The 18778-nt window shown below is 36.8% G+C and overlaps 2 protein-coding genes across 3 annotated transcripts; both read right to left on the bottom strand.

Annotated features, from left to right (window-relative positions):
* Positions 1-7038: 7038 nt before the first annotated feature.
* On the bottom strand, positions 7039-10439 carry LOC145624712 (aluminum-activated malate transporter 2-like). Its single transcript, XM_081677805.1, has 4 exons — positions 9245-10439; positions 8875-9147; positions 7919-8034; positions 7039-7821 (listed from the first exon to the last, which is right to left on the bottom strand). The coding sequence occupies exons 1-4, from the start codon at positions 9615-9617 to the stop codon at positions 7171-7173; spliced, it is 1413 nt and encodes a 470-aa protein (XP_081533931.1). The 5' UTR covers positions 9618-10439; the 3' UTR covers positions 7039-7170.
* Positions 10440-10949: 510 nt separating this feature from the next.
* LOC145624711 (transcription factor LHW-like) lies at positions 10950-18265 on the bottom strand. 2 transcript variants are annotated; one of them, XM_081677804.1, is made up of 10 exons: positions 17311-18250; positions 16383-16571; positions 16130-16211; positions 15651-15692; positions 15495-15554; positions 12568-14286; positions 12375-12476; positions 12065-12205; positions 11847-11972; positions 10950-11719 (listed from the first exon to the last, which is right to left on the bottom strand). In XM_081677804.1, the coding sequence occupies exons 1-10, from the start codon at positions 17403-17405 to the stop codon at positions 11552-11554; spliced, it is 2724 nt and encodes a 907-aa protein (XP_081533930.1). In that variant the 5' UTR covers positions 17406-18250; the 3' UTR covers positions 10950-11551. The 2 variants fall into 2 exon arrangements, 1 of the variants encoding a protein (XP_081533930.1); XR_014110475.1 differs by lacking the exons at positions 10950-11719; positions 11847-11972 and having other exon boundaries at positions 12067-12205; positions 12375-12471; positions 17311-18265.
* Between the last annotated feature and the right edge of the window lie 513 nt (positions 18266-18778).

Here is an 18778-nt window from a genome sequence, read left to right as displayed (position 1 = left end):
GATAAGATTAACAAGAAATAATACACTTAATTATAAGGTTATCTAATTTGATAGAGAAAAACAAATTATACCAGCCTGGCTTACAAGTAGTGGCAACTCCACACATGCACTGAGGCATCTCCTCCGTCTGATTATATAGTGCATTATACTTGTAAGCATTTTTTAAGGTTACACTTCTTCAATTTTTTAATTACTACGTACTTCCTATTGTGTCTTTTATAGTTCCATCTAGAAGGTTGACCATTGACCAGTGAAAGATCAACTACACTTGGCAAGTGGACGTCTGAGATACTAACAATCTTGTTGGGCTAAAATTGGCCCATGACTACGACATGTTTTTGGCCCAAAACCATTCACAATTCAGGCAAGAAGCTAAGGCTAACATGAATACATAAATAACATGATACTGTATGATCTAATATAGTCACATCATATATGACCATTAAAGTGATGATTAAATCTGAAGTATTCAAGTAATAATCAACTGATCATGTTATTCCACATTATAGATTGATTAGTCTTAGAGCTGTGAATTCGGATAAACGGTAAGAGTTTGGGTCGGATAAAAGTGGGTCTGGTCAACTTGGGTCGGGTCGGGTCAATTCGGATTAATTCCATTATCTATGCGGGTCCGGTTTGGGTTGGTTCATGTTTGAGTCGGGTCATACTTCTTCTCGGGTTTAGGTCGGGTTAATACACATGTCGGGTTACATTCGGGTCGGGTGAACAATAAGTCGGGTTTAATTCGGGTTTTCACGGGTTAAAATGGGTTAGGGTAATTCTCGGGTTCGAGTCGAGGTTCGATTAAAGTCAATAATTTGCAGGTTAGAATCAGGTCGGGTCATTTCGGATTTTAGTCGGGTTCGGTTCAAGTCAATAATTTGCGGGTTAGAATCAGGTCGGGTCATTCTCGGATTTGAGTCGGGTTCGGTTCAACGAAATAATTTGCGGATTATAATAAGGTCGGGTCATTTTCAAATCGGGTCATTCTCGGGTTCAAGTCAGGTTCGGTTCAAGTCAATAATTTACGGGTTATAATCAGATTGGGACATTTCCAAGTTGGGTCATTCTCGGATTCAATTCGGATTATGTTCAAGTCAATAATTTACAGGTTATAATCAGGTCGGGTTATCCACGTTTTTTGAGAAATTTTGTAGGTTTCGGTGCCCGGTGTCAAAAAGACTTGAGATTTTAGGGGACACATCTCGCGGTCATATAATTCTGTTTGGAACCATATATGATCATTATATATTGTCATAAATGTTCGTGGTAGACTTGATTTAATCAAATAAGTGCAAGTATTAAACTGGTAAATTGACCGTTTAAAGACAAATTGGATGGTTACACCTTACACCCACCCAATTGGACTCACGGAGGATATTAGGAACCATGGTAAACATTTCAGTAATTATTATTTCTGGGCGAAAAAAAGTCAAAAAATTCCAAAATTGTAGTCTAAGATCCATGCTTTATTTTTCAGAAATGTTGGAGGTTTCGAGGCCCAGTGTCGAAAAGCCTTGAAATTTAAGGGGATACATCTCGGGGCCATATAATGTCGTTTGGGACTGATATGTCTATTTTATATAGTGTTTTACCCCCGTCCCTTGGTCATAATTAGTAGTGTTTTTGGCCCTTTAGGGCCACTTTTATTACTAATATGTGTTTTCTAGTGTTTTCGTAGTTTTGGTTAAGTTTTGCAGGGAATTGCACCTTCGGAGCATTTTCCCGGGATTTTTATGAAGCGACTACGAGCATTGGAAGAACACGACCACTTATGGAGCCCAAGGCCGGTTAGAGCCATCGAGCCGGTGATTAAGGGCTCGGTTATTTGGATCGCGAGGCAATTGGACCATGTATTCGAGACCCGAAAGGAAATATGGATTGGGCCGAGAAATCTAGCCCAATCGAAGTCCAAAGCCTTGAAGATAAAGACCGGGCCCGATCGGGCAAGCAATCGCCCGATCGGGCGGATGCGTGGGAGTGCCATCAAGGGAAGGCGCGCCCGATCGGGTGAGCTGCTAGCTCGATCGGGCGCGGCAACTTAGAAGGAGCACTGGAAAAAAGGCGCGCCCGATCGGGCGGCCTCTAGCCCGATCGGGCGCGTGTTTCTGGAGAAGTGTTTTTTTTACGAGCAATTAGTTTCTAATTAGGAGTTGTTTTTAGTTTAGTTTAAATACGTTTTTGTACGGATTAATTAGGCCCTTCTTCGACTACTTCTTCTTCTCTTAATCCTTTCTCTTAGTTTTTTCTCTCTCTACTTAGACTTCTTTCTCTAAAACTCTCTCTCTCTAAACCTTTGTTATTATTTCTTTGATTAATTTCAGATTTATTTTGGTAACGATTTCTTTTCCCTTAATCTTAGTTATTTATTTTATTCCTTTGATCATGATTTATTTTATTGCTTTGCTTAGTTTATATTTAATAATGTGTGAGTAGTTTAATTTCTAGGGTTCTTGAGGATCTAATAAATAATATGAAGGGGTAAATTATTGTTGATGATTATCAATGCTAGATTAATTTCCTATTGATTGATTTAATGCTCTGTGACTAGATTAGGCCTATCTTTTATGCATGAGTTTGACAATATTGATTCAAGAATCGAGAGATGAGAATTAATGTTTAGGTCTAGTTTCAATAGGCGAGTTAATTTATAAATGGTTAAGTCAAGAATCGAGAGATGAGATTTAATACCGATAAATTAATTGTGTGATTGTAATAAGTAGCGAGAGCCCTTTACAATTTGGTTAATTGATGCATTGATGATTGACTATTATTGATTATTGGTATTGCATGATAATTTCTTATTGGATTGTTTTAATGTTTTACAATTGCGGCTTGTAAAAGTATAGCAATATTAAATTGATGAATCGAGCAGATGTTAATTTGATATTAAAGGCTATTTTCAATAAGAACTTAGATCTAGTAAATTGCGAGAGCCTGTTAGATCTATGTTGATTAATAAATTGCGAGAGCCTGTTAATCATGTTATCTATGCCATGTCAATGATTGATTACCCTATTTTACCCCGGAATATTATTTATTGGTGAACCTAAGCCCTAGATCCTTTATATATTATTTTCTCCCTTTTTCTACTCTTTGTAGTTTAGTTTCCTATTCAACTTTAATGTTGGTTACTTAAATAATTTAGATTATAATATTTAATTAGGAGTAAAAAGACTTGTTTCCCTGTGGAGATCGACCCTACTTCCCTATCTACCTTAGTTAGTGATTTAGGTAATTATTTTTGATTAGGGGATACGACTTTACCCTGTCAGGGACCATAAATGATCATTATATGTTGTCATAAAAGTTCGTGGTAGGCTTGAGTAAATGAAATCGGTGCAAGTTGTAAACCGATAAATTGGCCGTTTAAAGGCAAATTAGATGGTTCCACCCATCCAATTGGACTCATAGAGGGTACTAGGGATCATGGTAAATATTTCGACAATTTTTATTTCCGGGTGAAATAAGTAAAAAAAATCCAAAATTAAAGGCTAATATCCACGCCTTTGAAAAATTTCGTAGATTTCGGGATTCGGTATCTAAAAAGAAATGAGATTTAAGGGGATACATCTCAGGGTCATATAATACCGTTTGGAAGCATAAATGATCATTATATGTTATCATAAATGTTCGTGGTAAGCTTGAGTAAATGGAATCGGTGCAAGTTGTAAATCGGTAAATTGGCCGTTTAAAGGCAAATTGGATGGTACCACCCATCCAATTGGAAACCCTGAGGGTATTAGGGATCATGGTAAACATTTCGACAATTTTTATTTCCGGGCGAAAAAAAGTCAAAAAATTCCAAAAGTAAAGGCTAATATCCATGCTTTTTGAGAAATTTTGTAGGTTTTGGGACCCAGAGTCGAAAAGAAATGAGATTTTAGGGGATACATCTCGGGGTCATATAATACCGTTTGGAACCATAAATGATCATTATATGTTGTCATAAATGTTCGTGGTAGGCTTGAGTAAATGAAATCGGTGTAAGTTGTAAACCGGTAAATTGGCTGTTTAAAAGCAAATGGGATTGTTCCACCCATTCAATTGGACTCCCGGAGGGTATCGGGGACCATGGTAATCATTTCGGCAATTTTTTTTTTCAAGCGAAAAAATGTCAAAAAATTCCAAAAATGAAGGCTTTTTGAGAAATTTTGGAGGTTTCGGGGCCCGGTATCGAAAAGAAATGAGATTTTAGGGGAAACATCTTGGGGTCATAAAATGCCGTTTGGAGCCATATATGATCATTATATGTTGTCATAAATGTTCGTGGTAGGCTTGAGTAAATGGAATCGGTGCAAGTTGTAAACCGGTAAATTGGTCGTTTAAAGGCAAATTGGATGGTTCCGTCCCAACCAATTGGACTCCAAGAGGATATTAGGGATCATGGTAAATATTTCAACAATTTTTATTTCTGAGCGAAAAAAATCAAAAAATTCCAAAATTGAAGGCTAATATCCGCGTTTTTGAGAAATTTTGTAGGTTTCGGGACCCAGAGTCGAAAAGAAATGAGATTTTAGGGGATACATCTCGGGGTCATATAATACCGTTTGGAACAATAAATGATCATTATATGTTGTCATAAATGTTCGTGGTAGGCTTGAATTAATGAAATTGGTGCAAGTTATAAATCGGTAAATTGGTCGTTTAAAGTCAAATAGGGTTGTTCCACCCACCCAATTGGACTCCCAAAGGGTATTAGGGACCATAGTAAATATTTTGACAATTTTTATTTTTGGGCTAAAAAAAGTAAAAAAAAATCCAAAAATTAAAGGCTAATATCCATGATTTTTGAGAAATTTCGAAGGTTTCGGGCCCGGTGTCAAAAATAAATGATATTTTAGGGGATGCATCTCGAAGTCTTATAATTCCGTTTGGAACCATAAATAATAAATATATGCTATCATAAATGTTCGTGGTAGGCTTGAGTTAATGAAATCAGTGCAGGTTCAAAACCGGTAAATTGGCCGTTTAAAAGCAAGTTGGATGGTTCCACCCACCCAATTGGACTCCTAGAGGGTATTAGGGACCATGGTAAATATTTCGAAAATTTTTATTTCCGAGCGAAAAAAAGTCAAAAATTTCCAAAATTGAGGCTATTATCCACACTTTTTGAGAAATTTTGGATATTTCGGGGCCCGGTGTCGAAAAGTTTTTAAATTGTAGGGGATATATCTTGGGGTCATATAATGCCGTTTGGAACCATATATGATCATTATTTGTTGTTGTAAATGTTAGTGGTAGGCTTGAGTTGATGAAATCGGTGGAAGTTGTAAACCGGTAAATTGGACGTAGAAATTTTGGAGGTTTCGGGGCTCGGTGTCGAAAAATCTTTAAATTCTAGGGGATATATCTCGGGGTCATATAATGTTGATTGGAACCATATATGATCATTATTTGTTGTTATAAATATTCGTGGTAGGCTTGAGTTAATGAAATCGGTGCAAGTTGTAAACCGGTAAATTGGTCGTATAAAGGCAAATTGGGTGGTTCCACGCACCCAATTGGACTCCCAGAGGGTGTTAGGGATCTTGGTAAACATTTCGGCAATTTTTATTTTTGGTTGGAAAAAGTAAAAAAAAATTCCAAAATCAAATGCTAATATCCATGTTTTTTGAGAAATTTTGGAGGTTTCTGGTAGAGCTGTCAATTCGGGTAAACGGGTCGTGTTTGGGTCTGTAAGAGTGGGTCGAGTCAACTCGGGTCGGGTTAATTTGGATTAATTCCATAACCTATGCGTGTCGGGTTTTGGTTGGGTCATGCTTGAGATAGGTCATGCGGGTCTTACTTCTTATCGGGTTTGGGTCGGGTTTAGGCCAGGTTAATAACCTGTCGGGTTACATTCGGGTCAGGTGAACAATAGGTCGGGTTTAATTCGGGTTTTCACGGGTTAGGTTAATTCTCGGGTTTGAGTCGGGTTCGGTTCAAGTCAATAATTTGCGGGTTAGAATCAGGTCGGATTATTCTTGGGTTTGAGTTGGGTTTGGTTCAAGTCAATAATTTGCGGGTTATAATCATGTCGGGTCATTTTCAAGTCGGGTCATTCTCGGGTTCAAGTTGGGTTCGGTCCAAGTCAATAATTTGCGGGTTATAATCAGGTTGGGTCATTTCCAAGTCGGGTCATTCTCGAATTCAAGTCGGGTTATCTTCAAGTCAATAATTTGCAGGTTACAATCAGGTCGGGTCATTTCCAAGTCAGATCATATTCGGGTTCAACTAACTATAAATAGATAATTATCATTTTTATCAAGCTAATTATTTCCTTTGACTATAATATGCTTGACAATATACTAGGGAACTATAGTCTATAATTTAGGAAGATAATTATCTCCTTTGACCATATAACAAATATATACTATATTTAACTCTTAAATTTGAGGATGATGTTTTTTTCTTTTGCTGGCCTGGAGCCCTGGACCGACTTGGTCTCCCTAGACAAAATGCTTTGATCAACAATAATAAGGTGGTCTAAATTGCATTTAAGGTGATTTGAAATCGGGTCAGGAACAATTTGGGTTGAATTTTCGTCGGGTCAATAACAAGTCGTGTTGATTTTGAGTCGGGTGAGTAACAAATCGGGTTGAATTTTTGGGTTGGGTTATTAATAGGTCTGGTAAAATTTGGGTCGGGTCAATAACAAGTCGGGTTGATTTCGGGTCGGGTTTGTAACAGGTTGGTTTAAATTCGGTTTGGGTTAGGAACGGGTCGGGTTAAATTCAGGTCAGATTAGTAACAAGTCGGGTTAAAACGGGTTTAGATCAATTTCGGTTCAAGTCGGGTTTGATTCAGGTCAATAGTTCACGGGTTACATTTGGGTCGGGTCATCTCCAGGTCAGTTCATGTTCGGGTTCGGGTCTCACATACTTGGGTCAACTCGGGTCTCACATACTTGGGTCAACTCGGGTCTAGGGTTGGTTCGGTCAGGTCGGGTTTGGGTCACCATTTTTTTCGTGTTCAGATGGGTCGGTTAATAATAGGGTTTGAGTTTGTATTTCGGGTCGGGTCAACTTTTGACAGCTCTAATTAGTCTATAGCATTATATATTCATATTATAGATTCTAAAGAAAGTTAATTAGTCTGCAAAGTAACATGATCAGACAAACAATTAGTTCAAAATTTTTGTGGAAGACTATGCCTACCCAATTTAAACAAATGAGCAGAGTCTATATATTACTCAGCATTTTGTTGAGCCATAGCTAAGGAAGGTGGATCCCTTGGTACTGAGACCCTCGGAGAAGAAGTTGGTGACGGGGTCTCAATTAGTATCACATGATTATTAGCAACACAACGCCTTTTAGTGGATCCTTGATTCGTCAACTTGGCCTTTTCAATTTGAGGAGAAACCTTAACATCCTTAACATCCTTGAATTTAGCAAGGGATGCAAGCTCTTGGACCGCCTCAGCAATATCCTCGGTGCATGAGACAACATCTGCTAGCAGATTAGCAACTGTGGCTGCAGGTGTTACATCTGAAAGGTTAAGGTTTTTCCATATGTTTGATTTTAACATGAGGTTGAGATTTTCAGCTGCTTGTTTGGCTTTTTGGAGGTGAGGTTTTGCCTTGGAGGGCTTATTCATTTTCTTAATAGCTATTGAAAGTTCGTTCAATGCATTGCCTGATTCTGCACTAATCTTCATGCAAGGTTCTTGGAATTTTGCCTTCACTTCATTTGATGCCTGGACTTGAGAATATAGCAACCCATGGAGGGCTTCGGCCCTGCAGGCACAATGTCTAGCTAACTCTCCAATTTTTTGGTATTGAGTCCATGGATGCCCACGCTTGAACCGTCCATGGCGGAACTCCCATCTTGCATAATTTAGCTGTATGCATCAATATATTAACAATCTTTGTAAATGGGAAATTAAGAGAACTCCATAATTTAAGACAAAGAAGGTAGATGTGCAGAGAGAAACATACCAAAGTATCTATGTTGTTTTTGGAATTGAGTACATTTTTAATTGCATCAATTGATGTTTTATACTCATCATCTGAGTTTATATCCGATGAAGTATTGAAGTATTCAAGCCCAAATCCTGTGATGAACCAAATGATTTAATCATTTATACTCTAGGTAAAATTAACAAGTGTAGCAATATGCCTTAAAAGAAAAGCTCAATCATGCATGGAATTAACTATTGTAGTCATAAACTTAATTACTATGTATTTGGAAAGGTTAACAGTTTAACACCAATAAGTCCTCTGATCTGAAGATAGAAAGGCATGCATACATATAGTAAAAGTAGATCATATTTACTTTTGTGAAAGGAAAATCCTAAATTAACTTTATTGTAATAGACTTAAACTATTATTTATATTCTATCCTTAACTAAGAGAAGATCATTTGTTCATAGAATTAATTAAACTATAATGACGTGAGGTAAATGGGAGCATGAGTCAATTGTTAAGTACGAGTATAATAAAAGCTATTGTGATGTTTTTAATATTAAAAGGCCAGGTATTTGTATGATGTATTTAATATAAGATTCAAGAGTAGGTGGATGATTCACTAAATTAACGACAAAGCATCCAACACCTCAGATCATGAAGATGCAAGATAAGACACTACTCTTATTTGAGTTTATAATGGCTTATCATTTCATTTGTGAAAGTGATATCCAATTACCACTCACTGCTTTTTATTATGCATGTCCTTTTCAACTCTTGGACACTTTTTACTAATAATTCATTTTCCAATAAAGTAATGTAACTCATACAATCAACCAAAAACTATCAATAGAAAACACATCTTATTTTAATTTAGTTACATTATTACCAAGATAATATCATAATGGGAAATTAAGTAATTAACCATATATTATATAGATAAAAAGAAATGTAATTGTAGAAAAGAAAAAAAAAGAAGAAGAAATTACCTTGAAAGAAAAGGGAAAGCGTGAGAATGTTGGTGGAAACAAGGTTGTGAAGGTCAGTGCCAGCCCAAGCAGGGCATATAACAACACACACAATGGCAGCAGTTGAGCTTCCTATTAGAATGGAACTAATCCTTATGTGCGCCATTTCTATTACCTCTTCGTTTCGGTACCCGGATACGCATATCAAACAGAATGTTAATATGAATACCAATAGTCCGTAATCAAATCTCGCCTTCATCTTTGGGAAAAATCTCATAAACGTCATTAATCCAGCTGCATAAATACATACAACAATTACATATTTACATGTATAAAAGAATTACAAGAGTTCATCCTAATAATAATACTTAAATACATAAGTTATTATTACCTGTGATGAAGACGAATAGCCCAAGAAGAAAAGGCTCTACAAATTTATTTCCTGAAAGAGTTGATAGTTTATGGGCACCAAATCCGGACATCCCTCCAATAATAGTGGCCAAGGCTCTATTAACCCCTTTGCCAAGCGTAGCACCAACAGAGAACTCAAAGACGACGACAGCAGTTAGAACAGCCCACATTGCATTGACGCCGAACCCTTGATAGAGAGGATCAAAGTAGTAGAAGAGGGAGACTAAAGTGATGGCAAAACCAACTTTGATGGAGTGAATAATCCTTCTAGGATCATCTTTTGCAAGCTTCTTTGTTAATTGACTGATATGACTAATATCAGTCTTAATCTTGTCATACTTGGACATCAACATCTTATATTATTGCTCCTTCCTTCCTTCCTTCTTTAATTGATGGTAATCTCTCTTGAAATAATAATAATAGTACAGACAACTGATTTCTAATCTAGATTCTAGACAATTAGTTTATTAGTAGGAGTTAATCTGCCAAGTGAATGACAGATGCTCATGTGCTAAGCTAGTTAACTTGGAATGATTGGCCACTACTTACTTTAAAAAAAGAGATATTTTATTTGGACACTTCCAGTATGAATTTCAACTCTCTTCCTGACAAACGTATATGGAGTAACTTTTAAAGTTGTGGTTGCTAATTAGTTTGCTTCATTAGCTACAGTTTTGAACGACTGAATTCCGGCTAAACAATTGTCGTTTAGGTGGGTCTGTTTGCACGAAGTAAATAAGAAAGTTGATAGTAGGTGGTGTGTAGGTCAAATATGTTGTATAGTTTGGAAAAGTTAAAAATAAATTTGTGCCAAAACGCGGAGAAGTATCCAGATTGATTATTTCTTCTGGTAGATAGCTTGGAAGGTTAGCCTCAGCGCACCGCGTGTCACTTCGTTTTCATGTATTCTCTGGTTAGCCTAATTTCGTTTTTTCAAAAGACTATTGGATTTTTCAAACGTACAATTTGGTGACCTTCATTGAATTTTAATTAGAAAGGGCCAATAGGCATAATGCCTCATTTTTACAGTAGAAACATCTAATTCTGGAAATTGCCAAAGACCAAAGTAAATCCATGCAACACAACGCCAAGCCAAGGCATCACATTCACATGTCTCATATTACGAAAGGAGGTGTACGTTGTAACCAACTAAAAATTGATGGTGTCACAAGAATAAAGGCTGTAATACAAAAGAGGGTGTCACAAACTCCGAGATTGTAAGGTAGGGTAGCATCCCATGGTGTCCAAGAGTCAAGTTTGTTACGAAGCAGAATTTTCACCAAAATTCCATTCCAGGTGAGGTCTGAGATGGTTCCTTTAGTTACATCACAAAGTCATAATCATGAATTGGAGCCATTCATTGCGAGTTCAATGTTTGGTACCAAGAAAGATGTTAATTGAACTCATAGAGTCAACTGCTGACGAAATTAATACTTAGAATGTAGCGTACGAATTAAGTTCCAGGGGTTGTATAAAATAATTACATACTCGTACCATCTATGATCTATCTACGTATATAACTATATTATTTGAGATAGAAATTCATACTCAACAAAATTAGATGTCAATTAATGTTATTATATGATTATGCTTAACATTTCTAAATTTAACTTTATAAGCGGCTCTTAGATCCACATGTATTAATTTTCTTAATTGATCATACATACAATAAAAAGACGAAAACATATGAAAATTCCTTGCCTAGAAAAACCAAAAACACATATTCTTCCGAATTGCATTTGGACAATAGTACTCTACAAGATCATACATAAAATTTACTAGAGTTTCAGATCTTAAGACTATCCAAGTACACATGGTTGAAGCCAACTTAATAAACACACTAATCTTCAAACCTTAGTTTATAAAACCCCCTTTCCAACCCAACCTTCTGTGTAATTCTATACAATTATCGCACTTTACCCCTTATAATATACCTCCAAATAGTTAATCTCTCCCTTCACATCTATATCTATATCTACTTAAACCCAAATTAGAAACACCAAGAATACCAAGGAAGCCAATGTCCATAGGAAATACCCTATATAGAGATGTCATACATATTCAGAGGTCAAAGACTACTACCTACACAACCCAAATTAAAATCCTCCATATGTACTTTCTACTCCTCCCACGCAAGGACATTGGATTTGTCGGTCATAGCAAGTTAGACATCTTGCTCTCAACATATCCATTTTCAAAAGACTACTTCATATAGATGGCTCACCGCAACATCCCTCTCAAATGACTACTTCATACATGGCTCCGCAACATATTCACTTTCAAAATACTACATAGATGGCTCACCACAAACTATCGGAGCGGGAATAGACACAGGAAGAACTGCCATATTATCATCATTAGTGCCATGAACTGAACTTGCGCTGCCTTTCAGAGTTTGTTCCAGTAAATGGACTAGTGAGATAAATACTTCCATCCTCGTGACATCCCTGTTTGCCTACAAGCAAACATGTAACCACATATATGAAGATGATTGTCATTTTCTATGGAATATGATGCTTGCATTACAATAATACAATGTGAAATCACGTGCCCTAGAGAAGGTCTATGTGCTTAAGAATTACCTCAACAGCAAAGCGTGCCCATATCTTATCATTACGAGCCTCCATTATACCCTTTAAAATGGTCAGCCCCAGTCCTCGAATAATATCGGCTATCTCCAAGAAAAAACCTCTTTCTTCACAAAGCATCTGAGAAAATATATAATCATTGCATGATTGCTAAATCCATCTCCAAAGGAATAGGAATCACCGCATGTCTCTTCTAAAAAACAAGATATTACCTCTATAAGCAATTGTCGAGGCAGATTTAAATCTTCAACCACTATTGGGCAAACCAGAGATTGGGAACCAAGCTCAAAGGCCCAGGTTGCACTGCTTTGAAATTCATCCTTTAAAGGCATTCCACCTTCCTTTTTAGCAATCTGCAAGAACAAAATAGAGGACTAGAACACTTTGCATCTCTAAAATTCTGTGCTTTAGAATTATATTTAGAACAAGCACTAACTGCCTATTCAAATGGCTATACTGAATTCAAATGTGAACTGTGACTGATTGTAAAACCAGAAGTTATGCAAGAATGATCATCTCTACCTTGGACTCCACTGTTTGTTTTAGTTTGTCAGCATGCTTAGTGACACTCTGCAGGAAAAGCATGTGCTTAATGGTACGTTCCAGCAATGCATCTATACTACACTGCACAACATAGACATAAAATGGTGTCAATATCTTTCTTAATAACAGCAAAACCATTAAGAGGACAGCTAACAAAAAAAAAAAAAATTACCTTAGCCCCATTTGGCACTATCTCACGGAGTTCCTTCACATGATCTTGGATCATCTGCCGATCCTTAGGCCTTGGTCTAGGATTCTCCCCAGGTTTAAGTCTTTTTCGATTTGATTTTCCTCCATCAGACTTCTTTGAATTTGCAGTAGAAACACTAGTACTAGGCCCTTGTTCAATCCAGGAGCTAATTTGTGATCCATATGTACAGCTTCCATCATCATTCTTACCACTTGCAGACCTTACAGAATTGCCTACTGGTTCAACTAATCTACTTACAGGCTTAGTAAGCCCAAATAGCTGGCCCTGCATCCTATCAGACATATTAAACAGTCCAGATAGGTTAGAATTGTTGTGAGGAGTACTAGGAACAGAGGAACTACTGATCTTCGATACAGTAGTCTTGCAGGAAGCATCATCATCTGAGATCTGCTTGGTAACAGAGCCAGCACCAGATATCACAGCATCCAAAAGGTGATCGGAACCAGATGAAGAGAAAACGACACTTTCAGAGATTCCTTCATAATCTGAATATACCTCAGAACCCAAACTTTGCTGGTTTACAGATTTTGGCAAATCCTTAGTTTGATTTTCTGAAATTGCACAGGAGCTGTTAGGAAGATTAATAGTGTTACCATTCAACAATTTGTTCTTTAAATCCACTCCTAGTACATCAAATAAGTCATCTCCTGCTGATGACTGAAGAAAAATATCCTCAAGCACAGAGTTAACTGATGGTTGTACAAAATTTCCAATACAAATATTATCATGAGTAAAACCACCAGATTGATGCACTTTTCTAGGATGAGTTTCCAGGACTTCACAACAATCACTCAGTTTCCCATGGTTATACGTAGCTCTAAGCGCACTATCTTTGGTGTAATTTCCATGATTAAGAACACCTGTTAACTTACTAGGAGTACTCGTATTTTCGGACTTTAACAAATTAGCCACATCCTTGATAGAAGAATCAGTGTCCTGAACAACCATATTGGCACAAGGTGATGTTTGAAACGAATGGCTACCATCAATATCAATATCCAATTTGTTTGATGCTGACAAAGGGGCATCACTCTGATTTAAAGCCGCATGATGGCGTTCATTAGGGATAAACACAGATGTTGAAGTTTTATATTTCCCTTTTACTGAACCTTCATGTGAGACAACCAGCTGCTTTGACGATGAGGGATGCCAACAACTGACAGTTGACTGAGGACAACTGATCCCTAACCCTGGGTTATTGGAAGAAGACTGGTTCATCGCTAAATCAGATTTCAAAGGCATTACCACTCCTTGAGTGCTTCTGTTTGATACAGGAAGGACATTGGAATGAACAATAGGAGTAACCATTGAGGCATCATGAACTCCTTTGGCCTTGCATGAATCTTGAATCGGGTTAGGCATCGTAAATATTGAACCACTAACTTGCAGGTTATCTTGAAACTGAGTAAGAAGACAATTGGACGATTGATTGACAAGCCCATGAATCTCAGATGAGTTTCTCTGCAAATTGAAACCTCCTGCAGCTATATCATGAGAGTTTATCTGTGTTGGTTGTCTGTGTAGATTGATGGGGTTAGCTATTGCATCAGCAACTGGCAGCCCCAACATGGATGCAGCATCTTTTGCAAAATAGTTATCAGAGATAAATGCACTAGGAATACATCCCAATTGAAGAAGAAAACTCCTCACATCATGCACAAATCCAACATTCTCCATTATCTGAAGCAAAAGGTATCAGGAAAAAATCAATTTTAACCAGGAATTGTGGAACAATACATTATTCAACAAGAAAGGGAGTAGGGACAACTAGTAGTCTAGTATACAAACAAAATGATGATGACACAGTACATTCAAGTTTTTAACAACCACTGAATTTAAAGATGATCCAGCATATATCCTATTGAACATGGTTTTTTTGAGATTACATGACATTTAAGAAATATTGAAATTAAAACATCCAATTAAGGAAGATGTACCATAATTTCAAGGAAGGGTGTAGCATGAATTTATGTTAAAAGGTAGGTGAAAGTGTAGATTAGTGCATTGAGAGATAGGCGGGTTATATCCAGTTCAGAGTGCATATGCTCACGTAATTAGTAGTGAAACATCTGATAAGGAATCTGGGGAATAAAATTATTTGACACGTCATTGTATCAGGATGACAAGATTAGACTCGTCCTGAATAGCCAGCAAACAACCTGCATGCTCAGACTCTGCAAGTTTTATCAGGATCCGAATCTATTATTCTATTGGGACATCTATGAAAACAAAAAATAAGCTCTTGTGGATATAATTCCTGAAAGGCAAGCGATATACACGATAGATCCAACTTCCTAGACTGAAAGGTGAGCTGTGGCCTACGTTACTTGCCTGGGCCCACAACTTGCCAAGTAAGTAAGAAACCCAGCTTTCTCCTTCATAGCTTTTAAGGCCTTTTAATTTTTATACTAAATTTTTAACAAACCTGCAGTAAAAAATAGCAGGGGCTTTGGTTTCAGAATCAAACACGTGAAATAAAATTTCAACAAAAGAAGGTATGAGCATCAATATGTAGCAAAGCTCTTGAACTACTTCGGCAAATTGAGGAAGATGACACTACATCTTACAGAATTAACTTATTGCTAACACTAAGTTTTACCAAGGAAGAGTGAATGATATAAATAGTTTTTGATAAACACTCTAGACTTAATGAACTTCTGGCATTCAGAACGCATTAGACGACCCAATACATCTCCGATCTTTCTGTGAAGATAAAGCCAATAATAAATTATGCTGCTAAGTGCCTTTGAGTGATGTGTTTTCCATGAGAAATACACAAGATAGTGAATAAAATGTAGGAAAGATAGACTATGAACTACAAAGAGAGCACTTGCAAAAGAAAATGAACAATTACATTTTCTTCATCCAAATAGATGATGTAAACTTACAGTTAATGATGAACCAAGCTGAACTACTCCATGTGGAATCACCGGAATGACAGCGATTGTCTGCAATACAGATATACATCTGAGTAACAACAGCAATATAAAAGAAGTAACAGCTGGGGTAAAAGAAGCCAAACACTGTTGAAGATTGAGCCTTACTTTCATGCCAGCAGAAAATTGGAGATGAACCTCATTAAGAACCTGAAGATAACAGGAAAAATCGAGTTAGATATTGCTCAATAAAAAGTCAACCATCTCTCTTACCCACACTGTTACTGAAATGGGAATGTTATTTAATAAAGAACATAAACACGTCATTTTTCAGCTTTTTTTTAAAGCAACATACTCATTCATAAGCGCATACCCGGTAAGCAATCAACTTTCACTAGATGAGTAAAATAGAAATTCAACTTCTTAAGTTAAAGCTGGGAATGTCTCCATATAAAATTTCTGATGTTTCATCATGAGCATTAACACGAAGGTTAGTGAGCTTCTTACAGAAACGTACACTACGACCTATGTAGGAATCATTAAGAGGATTAGAAACAAGCCACCGTTTTATTTTAAGGAGGAAAAATCAATCACCCGTGATTTCAATCATGGGAAGAAGGGGAAGAAATGTAATATCTCCTATGTACCTCAGCTGGGTGAGCAATTTCATTATACATTCCAGAGACAATCCATTGATGATTCCCTGTAAACGCAGCCCGGCCAACCAATCTAAAGAATCCATGGATAAAAATTACTGTAGTTAGGAAAAAAAAATAAAGAAGCCAAACAAAGGTTTTCTTCTTTAACTTGACAAAACATCATACTCGCATAGTCACAACTGTCATACTGTAGTGTAGATAATTAAGCCAAGAAAAGGAAAAAATAACAAGCAGGGCATACCCTTCTCCCACCACATTAACATGGTTAGACATCATCATCCTATCCATAAGCAAATGAACTTTGTCACCCAGTTGTGTGTCGTTATTAAAGCCTTCCAGTTTCTGCAAATTTATTTCCTGGTTACCCATACTTGTGTTGGAGGGCACACTGGGAGATGATCCATAATAGCTCTCTTCCCAAATCAGTAGCCTGCCCATTCATAATTTTCATTATCTTAGCAAAACAGTTACTAATTAAATTAACCACCCAAACACCAATAGTATCTTCAACAGTTCAACTTATAAGCAACATGGACAAGGCAGGAGGAAATTAAATACTGATGAAGAAACCGAAAGCTAGTAGAGTACTAGAGTAGTAGTAGTCACAATAAACCTAATTTAAATTCGTAAGGGCTTGTTCGTGATCGTTGTATTTTGGATGCTGGAAAAAGAAGCTCCCGGTCAGTTTTCAAAATTAACATGACTTATACAACGATGGTTAATATAAAGTTCATTATGCAATTCATACAATAGAAAAACACTTTTGAAAAGGCAAAATTTAAAACTAAAAACAGAAATACGGAGTAGAACTATAACAGTTATAAGATTCTGAAAGACAATAAAGAAGAAACCGAGAATATAAGAAAGTCCAAAACAAAGAATCAAAATCCATCTGAAAACTCAAAGCCAAGGAAAAAGTACAAAGACTGGCATTCAATTACTAATTTCAGCACATTTGACCCTAATAAACCAAACATAACCATTTCATACTTCATTTTCATACTCACTTTTTATTCTTCTTTGTTTTTTTTTTTCAGCAAACTAATCACACCAAAAACAACACTACAATTCAATAAATAAACAACACTGAGAAATCAAGTTGAATGAAAATAGTGGTATTATTTTGGCGCCATAAAATTGAAATAAATAAAGTGAAAGCAAAAACTTACTTAGGATTTTGACAACCGATTTTCCAGAAAACAGCATAGGACCACTCATTAACGCCACATAAAGCCTTAAGTGCTTCTTTCAACAAGTAACCCATCGTTTTCGGTCACCAATTTTCTCAACAAAACGATGCGTTTCAACACCAATAATAACCTCTTTTTTCCAAAAACAAAACGTAGTAGCGTAGATTTGTTACTGGGAGAAATCGAACAAGAGAAAAAGAAATGAATAGAGATCGTAATACATTTTTGTTATAATTAATTTTTGCGATGAGACGAACCCTAACTTCCGCGGCACGAACCTCTCCCCGCTTGTTTAGTCCTCAATCCCCCACACCTTTTCCTCAATGGATCCAAGTTTTCAACGATCATGCTTCTCATATCCATCCTACGATGGAGATTTTGACACGTAGGAGAGAGAAATTGACACCCCCTCAAACAACCACAACCACAACAAGAGCACACTCGCTCGCTCTCTCTTAAGAGACTTAAGAGAGTGAGCAGTTAAGTGTCTAAGAAGAAAGAGTGGAAGTATGAGAGTAATTAAGAAACAAATAGGTGAGTAAATAATCTACACTATACCACTAGCTTTAAGCTCGTAATCAAACACAATGACCTCCATTACCGGGAAATTAGGGTTAAAAGGCGGTTTAACGGCGAGAAAAGTGGTTTTCCGGTGAGGTTGAAAGTTAGATTGAGATGTTGAGAGTGAAAGAGAGAGTGAAGTAAGCAGAAGAGGAGTAGTCCGTATAATGAAAAAGGAATGGAGGAAGAATAAAGAGAAAAGAAAAAGAGGCAGGAAAGGAGGGAGAAATTACAGAAAAGCCACTCCGTGAATTTTGTCGTAAGGGGATAGGAGTAGGACGGGGTGTTGCTGTCGAAAGAGATGACGTGAGAAGAGGACAGAAATGCCCTCGTGAAATGGGCTAAATTACAATTACTCTGAGAGAGATGGTGGAAAGTGGGAAGTGAAGTAGCAGCTTTTTTTGGAAGAGAGAGAGAATGAAATAAGCATGTGAGAGTGTCGGGACAACCCCAAATCTTAAGTGTGTCGCGTGTCCCACTATCATCTCTTCATTTTTGCATTTTGTGTATCCGTAATTCCTAATTTCTTCTAATACTAACTTTATTTGTACGGTGTATTTTGTTAATCTCAGGATTATTGTGTTATTCACTACTATTTTCTTGTATAGTCTTCATATTTCATTTTAAGGGACTGCCGCGTTACGATCTGGTGCGACGATTTCCGTTCACTTCAGCTTAATTTCAATAATTTCTTTCTCTTGTAAAATGTCTATTTCAGCCTTATTTAGTTTAGTTCAGTTCAATAAATATAAACAAACTCTAAGTGTTACTATTTAATTTACTCTCCTTTACTTACATACGAGTATTTGAATTTATTAGTCTTTTAATTGCTTACTTATAATGTGCTTATATGTAACTTAAAGATGGATGATAATGTATGATTTTT

The sequence above is a fragment of the Chenopodium album genome, chromosome 3 (assembly GCF_948465745.1).
Source record: "Chenopodium album chromosome 3, dcCheAlbu1.1, whole genome shotgun sequence".
Classification (NCBI taxonomy): domain Eukaryota; kingdom Viridiplantae; phylum Streptophyta; class Magnoliopsida; order Caryophyllales; family Amaranthaceae; genus Chenopodium; species Chenopodium album.
Note: the sequence above shows the minus strand (reverse complement) of the source record. Positions and strands in the feature narration are given on the sequence as shown.